General features: G+C 37.9%; 1 protein-coding gene across 1 annotated transcript in view; it reads left to right on the top strand.

The window, feature by feature from the left end:
- The window catches only part of LOC126183782 (solute carrier family 41 member 1-like), a 65,868-nt gene extending 48,125 nt beyond the window's left edge, over positions 1 to 17,743 (top strand). Inside the window, exons 5-10 of the mRNA XM_049926019.1 lie at positions 9,082 to 9,226; positions 9,300 to 9,446; positions 13,483 to 13,630; positions 13,745 to 13,953; positions 14,035 to 14,183; positions 17,332 to 17,743. Of these exons, the coding sequence (XP_049781976.1) occupies positions 9,082 to 9,226; positions 9,300 to 9,446; positions 13,483 to 13,630; positions 13,745 to 13,953; positions 14,035 to 14,183; positions 17,332 to 17,517 (984 nt within the window). The 3' untranslated portion in view covers positions 17,518 to 17,743. The remainder of the gene's footprint in view (positions 1 to 9,081; positions 9,227 to 9,299; positions 9,447 to 13,482; positions 13,631 to 13,744; positions 13,954 to 14,034; positions 14,184 to 17,331) is intronic.
- Positions 17,744 to 19,519: the final 1,776 nt, after the last annotated feature.

Genomic DNA, 19,519 nt, shown 5'->3' with positions numbered 1-19,519 from the left:
ATGCAGGCCGCCCCTCCTCCCTACTACCACCGGGAGTCCGCTTCCGTCAACTGCTCCATTCTCTTTCCTTCCGCTTTCCTAAAACCTTCTTGACAACTTGGGGTACAGCACCACCTTGGCTCCGTCCCCGGATCTGCCTGCTCCGAGACCTTTGTCGATTTCCCAAGGATGGTACCCCTTCACTTGTTTATCATCGGGCATTTGTTGCTCTATGTGCACAAATGACGGACGCCACATTTATTTACACCGACGGCTCGAAAACATTGTTAGCTGTAGGGAGTGCATATGTTGTTGGCGATACCCCAAATAACTTTCGGCTTCCCGACCAGTGTTCGGTTTATACTGCGGAGCTTTACGCTGTTCTCCAGGCTGTCCACTACATCCGCCGCCATCGGCGGATACAGTACGTTATCTGCTCAGATTCTCTCAGCTCTCTCCTCAGTCTCCAAGCTCTTACCCTGTGCACCCTCTGGTCCACCGGATTTAGGACTGTCTGCGTTTGCTCCACCTGGGGGGGGGGGGGGGGGGGTGATAGTGTTAACTAAATACATGTCACAATTAAATTTTGTTACAATGAAACAGTAAACTATTTAAATAGGCTACAGCCATAGGATCAGTTGTAGAGTAATGTGAATTATTTCCTCATTTTCAAAAATTCATATCTTTGTTCAGTCAGATACCAATGTTGAAATTTTTACAGTATCTTGCTATCATATAGGTGTACAAACTGTGCAAAAATCATATTTGTATATTCAGTCCCACCTGAGATAACTAACCCCAAACTTTACAAAAAATGAAAATTTTCAAATTTCAAAAATTCATTAAAAAAATTAAGGAAACATCTGTAAGTGTGAAACTTCCTGGCAGATTAAAACTGTGTGCCCGACCGAGACTCGAACTCAGGACCTTTGCCTTTCGCGGGCAAGTGCTCTACCATCTGAGCTACCGAAGCACGACTCACGCCCGGTACTCACAGCTTTACTTATGCCAGTATCTCGTCTCCTACCTTCCAAACTTTACAGGACTGCCAGGAAGTTTCATATCAGTGCACACTCCGCTGCAGAGTGAAAATCTCAGTCTGTAAGTGTTCTTGCTCTATATGAGGCTAGTAGTGTATGATATCTAACTATAGGAAAAAATAGACTCTCATAAATCACTCCTTGTTTGTTATTTTTGGGCCTAAAAAGTGGATTTTTGAAAATTTGGATACCAAACTTTGGAGGTCATGTGGCCGGTTATTTTTGAATTTAGGGTATTTTGTGTAATAGACAATGTCGAAGAGGACATTTTTTAAAAACAATCATGTCAATTGCAATGTTGTAACTTAACCCAGTGCAGATATATTCAAATTTTCACTAATGTCTACAGACTGAAAAATCGTCGCATGCCTACAAATAAAAATGGCTGCCATCCGGTAAAGGCACAAGATAGATTATTGTAAAAAAACTGTTTTGAATTTCTCAAATACAGGGCAATCGCATATAAAAAAATTAAAATATTTAAAAATGGTCAAGCAAACATCACGGGACCACTTCATATGCATTCTTTCAGTATGTTCTAATGCTGAGTATGAAAGGCAGGAGGTGGCCCTTTTAGCACACATTGCTGGAACCATAGTTAACTGCAGTGCATTGGACAATACAATTGATTTTGTCACACAATTTGGTGTTATGTTTGTGTAGAACCTGCTTTTTCTAGTAACCTGGAGGAGGAATTTTCTCTCTGGGCTCATGTTGTGCCTTATGATGTGGTTTACAGTTCATTTTCCCTGTGGATAGATGAGCTATATTACTTCAGTAATTAAATCATAATATGAGCATAATTCTACTTTAATACAGATTTTGTTCTCCCCCCCCCCCCCTCCCCCAAGTTTATTGGTGATGGGGGTTACTAAAAAAAGTTATTTTTACATAGTTCTCTTCAACAGAAATGGATTTTTCCCACTAAATACGCAGTTTCTTCATCCCCTTATCAAAAAATAAAGGGCACTCCAATACTTATTTTATGTTTACTGTTCAATTTCTCTATTAACACAGAATTTTTGTTCTCGTTCCACATCCATCAGAAGCCCACTGGCATCTGAAAGTGGAATCTTATTCTATAAATTACAGTCATAAGTTTCAGATGGGCTGAAATTAATTTTAATTAATTATTGAATAACTTCTTAGGAAATTCTATCTCATTCATGACAGAAATTGACACACAAAACAAAGTAGAAAGAGTTAATTACATTAATGGAACTATCTGCAGAACCCTCAGAAATGGAGTAAGAAAGGAAACTCTACCAAAGTTCTACAAAATGATGTCTGTACCACGCACAACATATGGAAGTGTTGTGTGGGGGACTCCAACAAAAAGAAATGAACAAAGAATACAGGCATTGGAGATGAGATTCCTAAGAAGAGAAGCTGGGTAAGTACTACCCAACACTAGGGGGAATGCTGATATAAGGGAAGTAATATGAGTAAACAGCTTCATTGAGCAGATTAAAGAATACAGGAACAACTGGAAGGACCACATCAGAAGAATGGAAGACTACAGAATACCAGTATTAGTGATGAATGATTAGGAAGACCGAGGAAAAGATCAATAATAATAATAACAGTTCTTTGTCAGATTTTAGACTTATTAGATGCTAGATACATGTATTAATCATTTTGCCTTTAGGTTGGCCAATGTGAAAGCTGCCAATCAGATAAAATGATGCAGTCACCATATTTATCATTTTCTAATTCTGTGTGACAACATGCAACCACTTTCACTGGACACTGTATCATGTTCTTTACAACCCAGCTTTATGATCATGTTATATCCACATGTTTAGGCATCTGGTGTATGTGGTGCGAGAACAAAAATTCTGTGTTAATACAGAAGTTGAGCAGTAACTTCCTCAGTTGCAGATATTCGCCTGATCAAATATTGTGACTGTAAACAATGAAACCGTATTATTACTAATATTAACAATGTCCTGCACCATATCCATTTTCCCCTTGAGATAACACGTCTACATAATTTGGATCACTGTCACTATGGACTATTACCTATCACAATTTCCACTGCACACTAGCAGTGTACTGTCATATCCCACTTTTCCCAATGACTATGCAACATACAAATTATATTTTATTGTTGCAGACTGTTCTTCTGAATACCCTTTCTTCAAATTAAATCATGTAGTGTCCTCCTTCCTTCATTTACTGTTATTGGGCACAGCAATTTGGAGGGCAGTAGCCCCCCCCCTCCCCCATTTCTGAACTCTACCTTTTCCTTGTAATAATAATTTTTGTGCAATTAATAGGCATTGAACATAAACATTTGTCAGTCTTTGCTCAAATTATGTTTTAGATATTTTTGGCATTTTGAGGCTGCATCTTGGTTCATACTGTATCTGCCACTAGAGGAAATTCACACAATTTATTCTAGTGTGTTATGTTTTGTCTGTTTGTCCTACAGCTGGTCATTGGTTTTTCCTCCATTCATGTGCATGGTTTTGCAGTGTGGCCCATGTCTAGGAAATACATATGTGATGTATGTACTTTTGGACATGTCCAAAAGAACAGATGGTGTTTTGATCCAGCACCTGATATGAATTAAGGTACAAAGGAATTACAGACAGTGGCTGTGGGAGGACATTGATTTAAATCAGTGCCCACTCACAGCCAATGTCTGAAATTTCTTTGTGTCCAGGAAATACGTTGATCAACCTCTTACTTCGTTTGAAGTATGTCATCTGAATGATATATATATATCCTTCCCTCTTTCCTGATGAGGCAACAGTTTGTTGCGAAAGTTTGAATTTTGTGTGTATGTTTGTGTTCGTTTGTGTGTCTGTCGACCTGCCAGCACTTTCATTTGGTAACTCACATCATCTTTGTTTTTAGGTATATTTTTCCTTCATGGAATGTTTCCTTCTATTATAACCATATATATATATATATATATATATATATATATATATATATATATGTTTTGGCTGCTGAATAGAACAGTAGCAACACTTGTAAGGTAAAGGTAGAAGCTGGTTTGGTGTGTTTATCTTGAGTTATTATTCAATAAATGTTCAGATGAAATTTTTAAAATGTATAAGGAAGGTATATTCTACAGTCTAGGGAAGTTCAGTTTATACATGTGCCAGTGCACCAGATTGTTCTCAACTTCTCACAGACAGTGAGATGGGTTGACATGACTGCCATATTAGCTAGTTTTGATAGTACAAGGAGAAATAAAAGAAATGGGGTACAATAATTGTTATTTTTAATTTTTATCTTCACTTCATTTTTTGCTTACTATCTAAACCAATCTGTGGGATCACTTTTTAACCACCACTGACAGTCTTCATTTGCAAGCCTGTTGGCATTTCTTTCTGACATTCCTCCAATAGCATATAATCTTCTGAGCCATCCAAAGCATTGGATATGCAGCACCTTTTGAATCCTTTCGTAACTGAATCACATGACTTTGTACCCCAGGCAGTAATGATCCATTGACCTAACATGAACATGGAGGGTTTCTTTTACTTCTCCCCTGGAGTGAGGGTGTAGTCCCTTTGAAGACACTGCTCACTGTAAAGCTGTCACATGTGAGCCTTAAGATATTTCCACAATTACATCCATTACATGGAGTTGTCAGGTCATGTCACATGAATTACCACCAGGTCTGTGTTGTTCTTTGCCAGCAGATCCATAACTTTCTGGATGAGGTGTCACCTGAAAGAAATCACCACCAACATTTTTGTTCTGCTTAACAAAGAGCCTTGTATTCTGTTCCAAACAATCTTAAAGGAGTCTAGAATCAGATCATTGTTGTCCATACCTTTTCTTGGCATCTACAGACAAGTCCTAGATGCCGTTTTTCTTGCAGTATCCTGTTCCTGTGAAGAATCACGTATGGATGTATCTTCCTCCCATCAGCTAGTGCATTCACCATTGAGGCATTTTCATTGGCAGAACTTCTTCTAGGAACACTTAAAGGGCCCTTCACATCGACAGTAATGTTTGATGCCATATCAAAATAAACAGGCATCCCATCAGCGTAGTCCACATGGCGTAGCAAATGGATGTGCCATTTCCTTAGATACATTATGTGATGTTAATAGGCAAGTAGTTCCTCATTATACACCATGGGAAGTTTCTTACTTATTGCTGTTCTGCACCATAACTTAAGTCTTGCCCTCTTCATTGTCCTCATGAACTAACCTGTACTTGCTTTCAATTCTGTGAGGGATGCAGTTGGAAAAATTCGTCATCTCCAACACCTGCATCCAGATATTTCTTGAGCAATCAGGAAGCCTCATTGTTTCTCTCTTGTACATACTGAAAAGCCTCAGAGGTGGAGGTTAGGGTGGGAAATAATTACAGGGCTTAAGTTTCTGCGAGTGAAACGATCAGCTTTCTAGGTTGTCACAAATACTTGGCTGTTTCTTCTCAGTATGCAGCAGTTTTTCAGGTTGTGATTACAGTGGAATTTGTGAACACAGCTCATGTACATTAACTACCTCTATCAACATATGGGAGAAGTGCTGTGCAGTTGGTGCAGTGGATAGCATCTTGGGTTAACATACAATAGGTGAAGGCTTCAACTCTGGGTCGAGGCATATTTGTTTTTATTTGCTGAATGTCATCTGCATGGTACGGTATCTATAGTTAAATCATCATACAGAGCTTAATAATGTATCTTCTGCAACACATTTGCTCTTGCATACTACGAACACAGAAATGGAAGTACCAACATTTTCACTGGTCAGCTTTTAAAGAATCCTTTTGCATGTCATGGACCCAAAGTGTTTCACATCACTGCATCTACAAAATTTGAAACCTGTTTCTGTGTAGCCTCCCCCAGTGGTGCCATCAATTACTACCAACTATTATTCTTGCCTCGTTCAGGTCCATTACATTTCATTATGGCCATACATTACCAGTAGGGCTAGCAACTTGCTTTGCAAATAATTTCCAAACATGTACCATGTAAATTTCAGATACATGTGGCTTAAGAAAAAGGTGTATAATACAGTATCATGTGGCAGAAAGAAATTGGCAAATAAAACCAAATACGCCTTGACCCAGGATTGAACCCTCAGCCCTGTCCCTGGCACCAACTGCACAGGACTCCTCCTATATGCTGACAGAGGTAGTTGCCATTCAGTGTTGCTAGTTTTCCGAACTTTAAAATCCATTTAATGACAAAAATTTGCACAGGACGAAATTTTGTGACAGACATTTTCGCCCTGCAAGTATGTGAGGAGGATTCACGCTACGAAATCAGTGTGCAAATTTTTCTTCTCCCTGTATACTGACATGATAATATGATAATATTCTTTAGTCTTTTCCTTTCATACATTTTCTCAGCCTGCTATTGTCTCATTGGGAGCATAGAACCAAGAGCTGGCACATACCCTCTGTCATTTCTATAATACTTCTTGGTGTGTGTTGACAACATTGCTACATGAAACTGTAAGTACGCCACTGACCCCATCTAGATTTTGCCACCTTATGCAGAAACATGTTGTTATTGAGTATTTGTGCAATTTTAAAATCAGTTCAATTCTGACTACAAATGGATTCAGGCAAACTGCAGTTTAAGTATGGCAGATGTTCATAAAAAGCCAAGGTATGTAGCATAATTCCCAGAGTTGGTAGCACAATGAAACTTATTACCTGCTTTCCACTCGCCTTCAGACATTCATCATTGTTCTCAGCTGAGCTGGTTTCACTGTTCCCCTCAGAACCTTCTGAGTTCTTCAAAATAAATCTGCACATTACCTCAATTGTCAAAGATTCATTGTAATGTAAGACCCCTATATTAATATATTACATAACTTAAAAATGTTGACCTCAGTACCAATAATGTAATCGGTGAAAGTAGGATAACCTTGGATTTTTTGAATGATGCATTCTGGGAGAAAACCTCATCTTATAATTGGATAAATAAGATAATTGGTTCACCATTCAATTCAAGAAAAAAGATAACTTCCACATGAGAGCACTAACAGTCTCTAGCTGAAAAAGCTCCTGATATGTGCTGTGATGCTCTTGTATCCTATTTGTCTCCATCATAAATAACTTTGATTAGTGAGAATTTACACTGTGGCACCATCAAAAGTTTACATATTTCATCACATGGCCAGGTTTACTTATTTTGGCATATGGAATCTCTTTGTGAATGAAGCTCTGGTTGCTTGAAACAGCCTTCCTGATATTTATTTATTTATTCATTTATTTTTTACCCTGATCTCAAATGACTTAGTGTCCCAAGTGTATCGAGGACTAGAGCATCTCCCATACAAAATTCATGCTTTCTTCTCATTCACAATAAACTTAAAAACTACCAAGACATTTAATGGTTGCAATCAAGTGATGATGTAACATCTAACAAGGAGATGCCAGACCCTGATATCTGCAGATTTTGACACCCTTCAGCACACTATAGAGAAAATCAATATTGTAAGAAGTGTGGTTGGAACACACACACATGATCACAGAAATTTAATGTCATCTAAATGCTTGCATTCGACCATTTGGTCACCACCTCAGTTAACGAGGGCTCTCCACAAATATATCGGCAGTGGATCAAAATCACAAATTCTTAGATTTCTTCATAACTATTAAATTGCAGGTCTCACACACAAACCTTTTCAAAATTGGTGTGTCACAGGGTCTGGCCTCTCCTTATAACAGCTGCTATTATTTGCAGTGCCGTGTTGATACAACATTCAAGTTCTGAAAGCTGAGTATTGTCTGATAAGCGTGCGCTCTAAAGAATGGTATGAGCTGGCCAGCCAGCCAGTCCATTTGCCAAATATCCTCTCATTACAAAGAGAGAAGAATGAAGTCTGAGCTAAATGCAACCCTGAAAAGAATCATATGGGATAGGAGTACTGTGTCACAATAATGTTGACTGGTGATTGTGTTGTGTTAAAACATTTTATGGTCAGTACATCCATGCAATATTATGGATTGCCACACCCTAACACCTGGACCACCAAAACGATCACGTTCAACACTGTTCATGGGTGCATCAAATGTTCCCACCTCTTGCCATAGGAGGGTATATCTAGAATGACTATTCATGCTGATTCTCCTCTTAACCAAGAAGAGTACACAACTCCACTCATCAGTGCAAATGGTGCCACCGATGTGTGGGTGTCAACAGTACACAACATACTGGTTGTTGGGCAGTGAGACTACCGCCATGACCCCATGGAGCATGAGATTGCCTACCTTGCAGACCTGTTAAATGTGGTTGCAATTGCATGTGCTGTTTGATGTGGGTCCTGTAATTGCCTTTTGCACAATGTAGCAGTCATCTGTTGCTATTGTTAACCATAGTGAACATTGCCTCTTTCAGACAGCAGTTTCAGTTGTTCGGAATGCTCCCCATGCCCATGAAACCATGCTGTGAAAATAGTCGCACAGACCTCATGTCATACGACATCCAACTTTCTGTGCACAACTGGGAGATGTCTGGCAACATGCTCCAGCACTTTCATTCATTTCCACCTGGTAGTTAACGTGCTACATTACTTTACCTAGCTCGTCCTTAAGTTTTGTTGAGCAATGTGTATACAAACCTTCCTTATGAATCAATTTATCTGTTAGTGAAAACTGTACCATTTATGACTTATCTCTGTGGAAGTTGTACGTATGATTTTACTGTAACACGTCATATCCCTAAATATGATGCAGTAAATAAATGTTGCGTTAAAGGAACTCCATAATAGTGCTGGTACCAATTAATACAGTATGATAACATGCAGCAGATAATGCCTATATGCACTCCCACAGCTTTTTACTTACATTATTTGGGTTTATTTACTAAGAGCTTTCATAGATTAGAAATGCTTAATAAAAAAATAATAATGCTGCCACAAACAATGACTGTATATACTGTAGAAAATAGCTGTTAAATTTTACGTTGACCTTAGTTGGTGTTCTTAAACCTATAAATAGCTAGTAAAAAGCTTGGAAAGTAGTCTGAGGTTGTAGTTTATTTTATGCTTGTAAATATATGCTGGTTTAGTTATTTTATTTGTTTTTTTTTTTTTTCGAGTGAAAATTACTGATATAATGGGAGACATCTTTACAGTGCCAGGCTACTGTTGTTGGGTTCCTAGCATCCGTAGTAGCAATGGTGATGGGATGGGTTCCTGAAGGGAAATTTGATGTTGCTCATGGACTACTACTTTGTGCAAGCAGTGTTGTAACAGCATCTTTAGCAAGTTTTGCTTTGGGTAAGTTCATGTGAGTATGTAAATTGATTACCCTGTGATTTAATTGTGGCTTATATCATCATTCCTTTTGCAGGACTGGTAATGATTGCTGTTATTTTGAGCTCTCGACAGTGCAATATCAATCCAGATAATATTGCAACTCCTATTGCTGCTAGTTTAGGAGATCTGACAACACTTGCATTGCTGTCGGGCATATCTATGTGGCTGTACAATTCCATTGGTAAGTCGCAAAAACTTCACTTAAAAGTGCTTGTGCTTTAATTCATCAGTCTGTTTCCCCCTCTCCCTCCCCCCCCCTCTCTCTCTCTCTCTCTCTCTCTCTCTCTCTCTCTCTCTCTCTCTCTCTCTCTCTCACACACACACACACACACACACACACACACACACACACACACACACACACACACACACACACAATAGTTGGCCAGTACATATCTTCAGGCGGAAAAGTTCCAGTACTGACTGGATACACACATTTAAAAGTGAAGAACAAGAGAAACCTGGGGCCTCAGAACACTTCTTGAGTGTGTGGATGGCAAACATGGAGCCCTGAGCCATTGCGGTACTAATTCCTTTTGTTGTCTGGTGACCTCAAGGTGCTAGATCCCCTCCAACACCGTTGGACTCAAAACTTGTGTTCATCGTGCTTGATTGTTAGATCCAGGTTTGACCTTCATGTCCCCCCACCACTGGATGTCCAGGCCATACAGGGAAGTGCACAAAATACCCATTACTCAGTATGGTAGCCAGTCCATGTGGCATGCGGAGTGGAGCAAGGGGGGGGGGGGGAGGAGGGGGGAGGAATCAGATACTCAAATGGTTATAACCAGCCTTACTACATTGGGGCACACCATTAATGCCCAAACTGTTACCTTCATGTGTATGCTTATAAGTAAGTGTCTGTTCTTTTGCTAGCATGCTGGCAATGGGACTCCGAAGAATGGCCATCAGTCAAGGTGGCCATTGCTCTGGCTGTTGGCACTCGTCAGGAGAGTCCTCAACCAGATTAGGTGGCATCATTGTGAATATCTCACACAGTGAAAAGACCCAAGTTACCAATAAGGGGACTTTATTGTTTCAACACAGATAGTTATGACCCAAAGAACTTACCCTCCATGTCCGTGCCTTGGTAGGAAAGCAAAATCAAACGAACTATAGAAATGTACTCTCCTCAGTTCCTGGTTTGTATCCAGTCTGACATACGGCCCTGTCTAACAACTAATCATTGTTATTTGTTGATAATAGTTAACATGTATTTGTAGACCTCTCTTTCCTCATTAAACTGTGAAGTGGTTATGTCTTAAAAGAGCAACTCATCCCAAGTCTGAAGCATTATTTGCTTGCAGAAAACTTGGTTACAGACCTGTCACCAATACACCCCATAAGATCTTAAACATTGTACAAGGTTTAATTTTCCCCCACAGTTTAATGCCACAGATATATGCAGAATTAGGCAGAAAATTAATGAAGTACGTTTTTGCATGTCAAAGCCTGTTTTCACTCTGGACCATTCGTCCTCGCTTTTGACAAGGATTCACTTCCTGAGAAAGTTAAAATCATGGTCTGCTGTAGTGATCTAAAGCTGTATTTACTACATCCAATGGAGTACTTTAAATGACAACGTGTTTAGAATGTCTTATTTTTGTATAAACAACCCAAGTCATGAAAGCTGTGCTCAGCAACTTTATGCAAACTTCATATGTGGGCAACCAGCATAAAATGTCAGTTGCAGAGAGAACCCTCCCCGATGCCCAAAGTATGCTGCCTTAATTTAGTCAGTCATGTGTTGATAGAAAGATGAGTGGCTGGAAGTGTCTAGTAAAGCCCACAACTTGGCTGTACTGTACCTCCTTCCAGCCATGCAGACAGGATGAGGTTCTCCTTACTTGTCTCTGCATAGGCCACAGCCCTATGACATATGACTTCTTGCTACGGTGAGAGGACCTTCCCAATGTGTGGTACTAACGACACACAGATCACTGTGTGCCATAGGTTATTATACTGTACATTGTTTTCAAAACAGAGGGCTGCAGCAGATTTGCTGACAGATCTGCCATCTATTTTAAGTAATATTCAAATGAGTGCGGTGAGAATTTTAAGGTTTTGTGATTTGTCCAATGTGTTTATTCAAATTTTAGGGAGATGTTCTTAATTTGTTTACAGGGTGACTGCCTCACCTGTGTTTTCTTATAAGTGGTTAACCAGTCACATTTCCCTGTGCCTTCCTTTTAGATCCCCTGTCATTTTACTTCTGTTTTAACACCAGATACAGCACCTTTCACCCTTTCTCCATTTTCTTAAGGCATATGAAATAGTGATTGTGTGGGTCAACATGAGTGAGGTGGGAGTGAGTGTATGAGTATCATTTTATAGGTTTCCTCCTCTCTGTGTGACAACAATGTTCATGATTTTATTCACATTTGTTTCTTTTAGTATGTGTAATGGCGATGAAAACCTCTCCGTTGAGCACCTGTAAGCTGGAAACACACACACACACACACACACACACACACACACACACACACACACACACACACTCTCTGGGAACTTCAGGTCTCAGACTGCATCTCGTGCTTTGAAATCTGGAAAAAGTAAGATCTCCTTTATCCCATCCCAGTGTAATCCTTTCTTGTGCTTCCTGTACCACTTCTTTGAGTGTTTTCAGCACACACAAGGCAATTTCCTACAGTATTTTGCGGCACTGAACTTTATAGAATTATTTCACCCTTTTTCCATAATAATATAGTAATATTCTTTTGTTGTTCTTGTTAGTGTATGGTCAGGTACTAGAAAGTTGGAAGTCCATAAATAAATGGCAGTTCACGATGCGTAGACAAAACTTAAGTGTGCATGCTGAATGTGGAAATTTCTTATGATTATTTTCTTTTCTTTAGCCAGATAGCTGTTTTCCCTCTGTTGTCACGAGTGCGTGTTTCTTCTCATACATAGGGATCTCAAGAAATTTGCTTTCTTTGTTTAAGGGATGATGTATAAAAAATTTTTAAGTGTTTGGAGGAGGTAAATAGAGAGGCATTTTTAAATGAAAAAAATGTCGTCGGTGCACAGCTTCCCTCCTAATAGCGGTTCATGAGGATTTTAATGCTAGGTGTTCAAAGGTGGTGTTCAAACTGCCATGTAGTGAATAGTGCTGTAAAAGGTGTTGATGAGAATGTTGTCTTACGGATTTCCTTTCTTAGGAGGATATGAAGTATTTGGTGGAGAAGGCTGAAGCTGCAGCCATTATTTGTGAAACACCTGTGTTTGTTTTGAGCATGTCAGACATTCATTAACACACAGATTTCAGTTGTGCATTAATCTAAATGGATGGCATTATTAACAACATTTCTGATCACTCTGTAGCCTGACCATGATCGAAGTGGCCATATCACATGGTTTATTGTGCAAGCATCACGTAATGGCGTGTATCTTCAACATTAAGAAGGTCTAAAATACTTATTGGTGGCACAGTGTTCTCGAACAGCTCCAAAGATGTGTTCAGACATTTTTATGGTCCTTCCTCTCCGTATGATATGTTGTAGAGTTGGTAGCATCGTATCGAAACTGAAGGGTGAGAGAGACTCCTCTACAATAAATGTTGATGATTATTTTACAGTAATCCTTCATGGCTGAAATAATTGCAAATTGGCCATTTCTGCAATAGTTTTTCCTCCAATGTGTGCATTTGCATTAATTTATTGAGCCTGCACCTGAAAACTGAAGGAAAAATGAAACTCCCATATTAAATTGAATAAAATTAATTGAAATGAATGTGTCCCTGTGGTACTTCACTTTTGATTACTCTTCCCCATAAAATGTTGACAATGTTTCATTTAGGTATAAGAAGGAGTTTTTAATAGATGGTAACTTTCAATCAGTGGAATAAATGTGTAAATGCTCTCTCTAAATTCTATGAGTGAAAAATGAAAATAAACTGAAACTGCTTGACAGGTTAGAATTGTGCAGTGGACCCAGGCTTGGATCCAGACACTTGCCATGCAAGGGCAAAGCTCCTACTGACTAAGCTGTCAGTGACTGCATTCAAGACTCTTTCAGGCTCACAGTTTTAATAGTTAAGGGATTTCATAACAACACACACTGCAATACAGTGAATACTTCATACTGGATTACCACAATGTTTTGTTGTTGTATATTCTGCTTTGGAACATACTTAATTTTCTGGTATTTAGAAAATAAATGTGCATAACATAATATTTATTACTGTATGACACTAAAAAGTGCGTTAATTTAATCCATAGACACACAACCTTGGCTGGCACCAACTATAATTGGTGTTTTCTTAGTACTGACTCCAGTATGGATTGTCATTGCATCAAGAAATACTTTCACAAAAGAAGTGTTATACACAGGATGGACACCAGTGATATCTGCAATGCTTATTAGCAGGTAAAATTTGCACTGCCTTTTTTTGCTTCTTTGTGAATTAGCAGACTGTATTTGTTTGTATATTGACCAAAGGATGTTTGTTATGGAGTAATGATTTGTTCTGTACCATTCCAGTGTCGGGGGCCTTATCTTAGATTTCACTGTGGCCAACTTCAAAGGAATAGCTGTGTTTCAGCCAGTTATAAATGGTGTAGGAGGAAATCTGGTTGCTGTGCAAGCCAGTCGTATTTCTACATCTCTTCATCGCTCTAGTCGTCTGGGAAAGCTACCTCAGCATGCCAGAACCATCTGCCTTAATCCTCTGGAAGCACTTTGCAGCCGAGGTAAATAGTGATGCTTTTGGGGGTGAAAGCATTGAAATGTAAATGGAGTGTGTTTCTGACCGCATGTACATCTTGTTGCAGGTGGTCATGCAAGAACTGCTCGTGTTCTTCTTATGATGGTTGTACCAGGCCATCTTATTTTCACATGTACTATAAGTTACTTGCAGGCTGGTCATACATCAATAACCCCTATTTTTGTAGCAGTTTATTTGTTAGCTGCATTACTTCAGGTCAGTTGCAATAATTTTAATTTTTTTATGTCAGCAGTAATCAATTATAAGAATTAATAGAATTGTTACACAATGAACTTCTGTAGGTCAGTAATACTAAAGACAATATCACATTTTATTGCATATTGCTGGACATACAGAATATAGCATCTTTAGGGAATTATCAGAAATGCTTAAATTTTTTGTCACAAACTTTTAAAAAATTGTTTTTTTGCAATGACACTTCTAGCTGCATAGCCTTTCTAACATCAAGGCATCAAACCAGGCTATCTTGAAGAATGGAGTGTTGAAGTGTGAGAGACTTTCAAAGCAAAATGCCAAGAGGGGTGTGATGAAATTTGGAGCACAAGAGAGAAATGTAAATCTTTTTCAAATACGGAAGGCCATAGTCAAATCAGCCAAACACCCAAATTACACAAGCAAAGTACAAAGTGGGATTTGTTGTCCAAGATGAGGTTAAGATTAAGGAATGACAGAACGATAACCCTGAAAAGCTTCTGACTGGAGGGGGAAAATAACTTAAGCAGTCTTAGAAGCGGGTGATTCCTCGCAGAATGTGACATGGGATTTATCATGGAAAGAAGTGATAATAGCTGCAAATAAGCGCAAAACTGGACAGATGTCTCGTCAAGATGAATCCCAATAGAAGCTTGAAAGTGTCTAGGTGTGGCAAGAGGAAACTTTGAGACAGTGGATGAAGCAACAGTACAGTTGTGTACATCTGCAAAGAGAAAGATGACATGCAAGACTGCACTAACAATAGAGAAGTTAAACTGATAGCACCCACCATGAAAGTCTGGGAAAAGATCATGGAAGAAACTTCTCAAAGATAAAACATAAGGAGAGATTTATACCACACAAATAAACAGAAGTAATGATCTTTGAATTCTCATGGAAAATTATTGGGAGGGAACCATGAACTGCATATGGTCTCTATAGATACAGAGAAAGCATATGGTTAAGTGCAACATCAGGAAATTTGGAGATCTGAGAGAAAATATTAGTGCACCAATGTATGCATGGCTCATACAAGAGTATGAAAATGAAATAATAGTGGTTTGGTGGAGTATAGGTTTAGACAGAATTATTACCAGTACCAGATAATTATATTCGGAATGACAAAGATGTGATTCTGCTAGTATCTTTTCTCCTGAATTCGAATATGCCATTGAATTTTCCACATCACACCAGGTTTCCAAAAGACAGCCATTCATAATTTCAAACACTAATGTTTTTGACATTCTTAACTATACAGTATTCAAACACACTAACTCAAATAGAAAATGAGAATAAACATTTCTTGCTATATTCTGCATGTAGAGCATCCTCTCTTCATGGTCCAACAATAATTGGTCAGCATACTAAGATTCAATTTGCCCTGATACCTCTCTTCTTTAGCTGAAATCTCCTGATGAAAGTATTCCCCATGCTCATTGCTCACTGTGCCAAGATTTTCCAGGAAGAAATGTAGGTGCAATTGCAGAAGTAGACCCTTCGGGACATACTACAACCCGACTTTAAATAAAATGTTGTAGGATCATTGACAATACCACATGAATTTACCTTTTGATTTCCCAAAAAAACTGAGTAATTCTTTTAAATATTTGTCAAGTTGCTTTCTCCAGTGGATTCAATAGTTCCTCAGACTTTTCATCACAAATTAGTGATCATATTTGTGGACAACAAAATATTCTTTCTCTAATCTTTGCTTCACTATTTTGAGAAAACTGATATCTTCAGTATGTGAAACCAAGTGTGTTTCCCATGGCTTTGAAAAAATCTTCATAAATCCTAGTTTCATTTGTAATGGAGGTAGATATAAATTTTTAGGATTCCACATTGTCATGTTTCGCTTTTTTTCTCTGGCAATAAATGACTTACAGGCCATTCTTTTCTAATGTTATAGTTTTTCCTGTCCTTACTGTCTCAGTGGAAAAAGAAAACAGTACTTTGTGTAGCAAATCTCCAGACCAATAATAACTGCAATTATCTACAAATCACAATTATTCCAGTCATACATTGCGTATTGAAGCTTTTTCTATATAAATGGTAGTTTTCATAGGTTTCTTTCATACTAGCAGAGTGCGCCCACAGGTACCAATGGGAATTTATTGCTGTTATGCAGAAACACTGCTTTTGAAACTAACTTACGGGAATCAGTGAATAAGTGTCATTTTGTTGGGCTATTTTCAGCACAAATGTCTCTGTAAGAGAAGAAATTTCACCAGAGAAAGAGGAAAACCAAAGAAATGGATTGAATGTGTTTGAGATTACCAGGTGACACCCAGTATTGGCTAAAATGAAAAAAAGTGCAATAAATGTCAGCCTGCATAAAGTGAGAAAATACACAGCAACAGCAGAAGACAAAATTTCATCAGTGAAGTATTTAAAATTTTCTGGAGGACGCAAGCAGGTTGGCTGCCAGGTAATTTTAACCAGCTCACATTTCATCAGGAATTTACTAGATGAGAAGGCAGGAAACCACCTGTGTCTCTTGTAATGGGGAAAATGAGACTGCTGTGCATGGGAGAGATGAAATTCCCACATCAAATCTAGACTTATAATTTATGAATCGCAAAAAAAAAAAAAAAAAAAAAAAAAAAAAAAAAAAAAAAAAAAAAAAAAAAAAAAAAAAAAAAAAAAAGTTTGGGAAGTACTCCCATAAGTGTGTGTGTGTGTGTGTGTGTGTGTGTGTGTGTGTGTGTGTGTGTGTGTAAAAACTAAATCTGTAATGTGACTTGCAAGAGAAGGGGTGGGAGATCCCACACTATCACTTTGGTTCTTCATAGAACAAAATGTGCTAACACATCTCCAAAGATGATGAGTACAGTTCAAAACAACCAAATCCAACAGAGTTCCATTTTGAAATTGTCTGTCTGCCATCTGTGAGTCAAATAGAGGAACTGCTAGTAGTCTCACAAACCTCCTGGAGCTTAGCATTCCAAGCAGCATCATGGAAAAACATCACGACCATTTTCTAATACAACTCTGAGACTGTATATATATCAGATGTTAGCACTCCTGGCTCCCCCATCTCATGTCACATATGTATGTTATGGTATAAATTTCTGTTCAGATACCTTGAAAGGATCTGAATTAACATAAATAAATTTAAATTTCAGGAATTAATATTAGATTGTGTTTTCAGGTATTACTGCTGCTGTATATCTGTCATGTGATGGTACACTGGATGTGGAAGAAAGCAATTGATCCAGACAATTCTGCCATTCCGTACTTAACTGCCATTGGTGATTTTTTAGGCACTGGACTTCTAGCAATTGCATTCCAATTTCTGTACATTATTGGTGATCACGATAGTGATGTTGGTGATTAGTCAGAGGACCTTTGTTTCATTGTTGCACTACAGTTAACATTCCGTTGTGGATGAATTAAAAGCTGTGGTAAAATCATGACCGGTAAAATGATGTGTTCTATACCATATTGTAAATTTGGAAACTCAATGCTTTAAACAAGAATACTGAATAAATTTTACTTGTAATATTTATAAAGAAATATTGAACGTAAAATAGATATTTGTAATAATAAAGAGAAGTGTAAGAGACAGTTGTTTCTTTTAAGGCACATGCTGGACCACATATGTGCAGGAGAGAGAAATAGCAGGTTAAGTACATGAACTGTACTTTCACACATTTTTATGACACTTTCAGTTTGTTTCTTTCCTTTTGTTGGTTCAGATAAGTGTGAACAATGCGAAAGATTGTGTAACTATATATTTTTAAACTAAACAAAGATGACAAAAAATTGTGAACCTACAGACAAAGGTCATCATCCTACATTCATACTACATTATTAAAATGTGTGTTGAATATTTTTGTCATTATGATACTGTCGACAACTTCTGGTAAGTTCTAAGAATAACATTTTAAAGAAAGTTCTGGGTTGATGTTATGTTTAAGTGCTCACGTTATTTGAGCAAGTCGTATTAAACACTTATTGAACTACTGTGGAATCACAAAATACAAAATATTCTTTCTTAGATTTGTACATACTGCACCTCTTTTATTTTGGTTAATTTTTAAATTTCTTATTTTTTGTTCCTAAAAGTTTTATTCTTGCTTGTCTATTCACTAACTGGAAAAATTTTAAAGTCCTTAAGCAAAGTATGAAGATGAAGATGCGTGGTTTTGTAGAAGTATGAATGTCAGGTGGTTGGTTAGTTGATCAGTTACGTGCATGTTGCAGGGATCGTAATTGTGACCTCTCACCCTGATGTGAAATGAGTCAGTTTTGCAGTTAAGATACACATTCTCAGCGGAAAATATGGCAACATACTGACAATCCACACAGTTTTGTAACTTTTTTTAATGTCTAAAGCAGACAAGATTTCAGTTGGCTGTGTTTGAAGTTAGTCTTTTTAAGTTCTTTACATAATTGGGTAGGTTGGCTGTGATTTTTATGGCTGAATGCCTCTCTCTAATCTGTCCCACACTAAGGATGAGTGGTGGATTGTATAAATCATTTCTCCTTCTGGTATTATAATTACAAATGCTACTGTTGTAATCAAACTGTTATTGACAACAAACTTCATAAGGGAGTAAATGTACTGTGATGCTGTTGTCAGTATGCCCAATTATTTTAAAGTGCTGCATACAGGAAGTTCTTGAGTGGATACCACACATTATCCTAATTTCAAGTTTTTGTGCGAGAAACTACTTTTTTGTCAGTGACATATAACCCTAGAATATGAAGCTATAAGACATTAGTGAATGAAAATAGGGAAAGTCAGTCAAGTTTTTTACATTTTTCCTCCAAAATCTGACCACCTCTGTAATGCAAAAGTTACAGAGCTTAGATGTTTCAGATAATCTGTGACTTCCAGTTCAGGCTCTTATTAACACCTAAGAATATAAAATATTTTGTTTCATTGATTGATTTACCATCATGAATTATTTCTAATGGTGTGGCCATTCACATGAGCTTTCTGTTGAGTGCTTCTACCACTTGAAATAGCTAGAAGCATGAGAGAATTTTATTAATACATAAGCAACAGCATATTCTCATCCTAATCAAATGAACAACATGAATACAGCAGACAACCATGTTTCAGGGGTTACAAACTAAGTTAATTGGTTGCTGTAGACATATGTATTATATTTTTAAGAAATTCAGACTGTCATTCATCTTGGCAACAACACACCATTATTACTACTTTCACCTTTCTCAGACTTTGTTACACAGACTAGGTAGGTTTTTTTCTCCAATGTAATGGTGGGCATGTAGTACTTAGTTAAGCTCTGTTCCATACTTTCCTTCATCGTTGCATTGCTGGAATAATGTTTTGAACTTGGAATTCAAAACAAATTCTCACTGCATTG

The sequence above is a fragment of the Schistocerca cancellata genome, chromosome 4 (genome assembly GCF_023864275.1).
Source record: "Schistocerca cancellata isolate TAMUIC-IGC-003103 chromosome 4, iqSchCanc2.1, whole genome shotgun sequence".
NCBI classification, from domain to species: Eukaryota; Metazoa; Arthropoda; class Insecta; order Orthoptera; family Acrididae; genus Schistocerca; species Schistocerca cancellata.
This window is presented reverse-complemented; position numbering and strand designations above follow the sequence as displayed.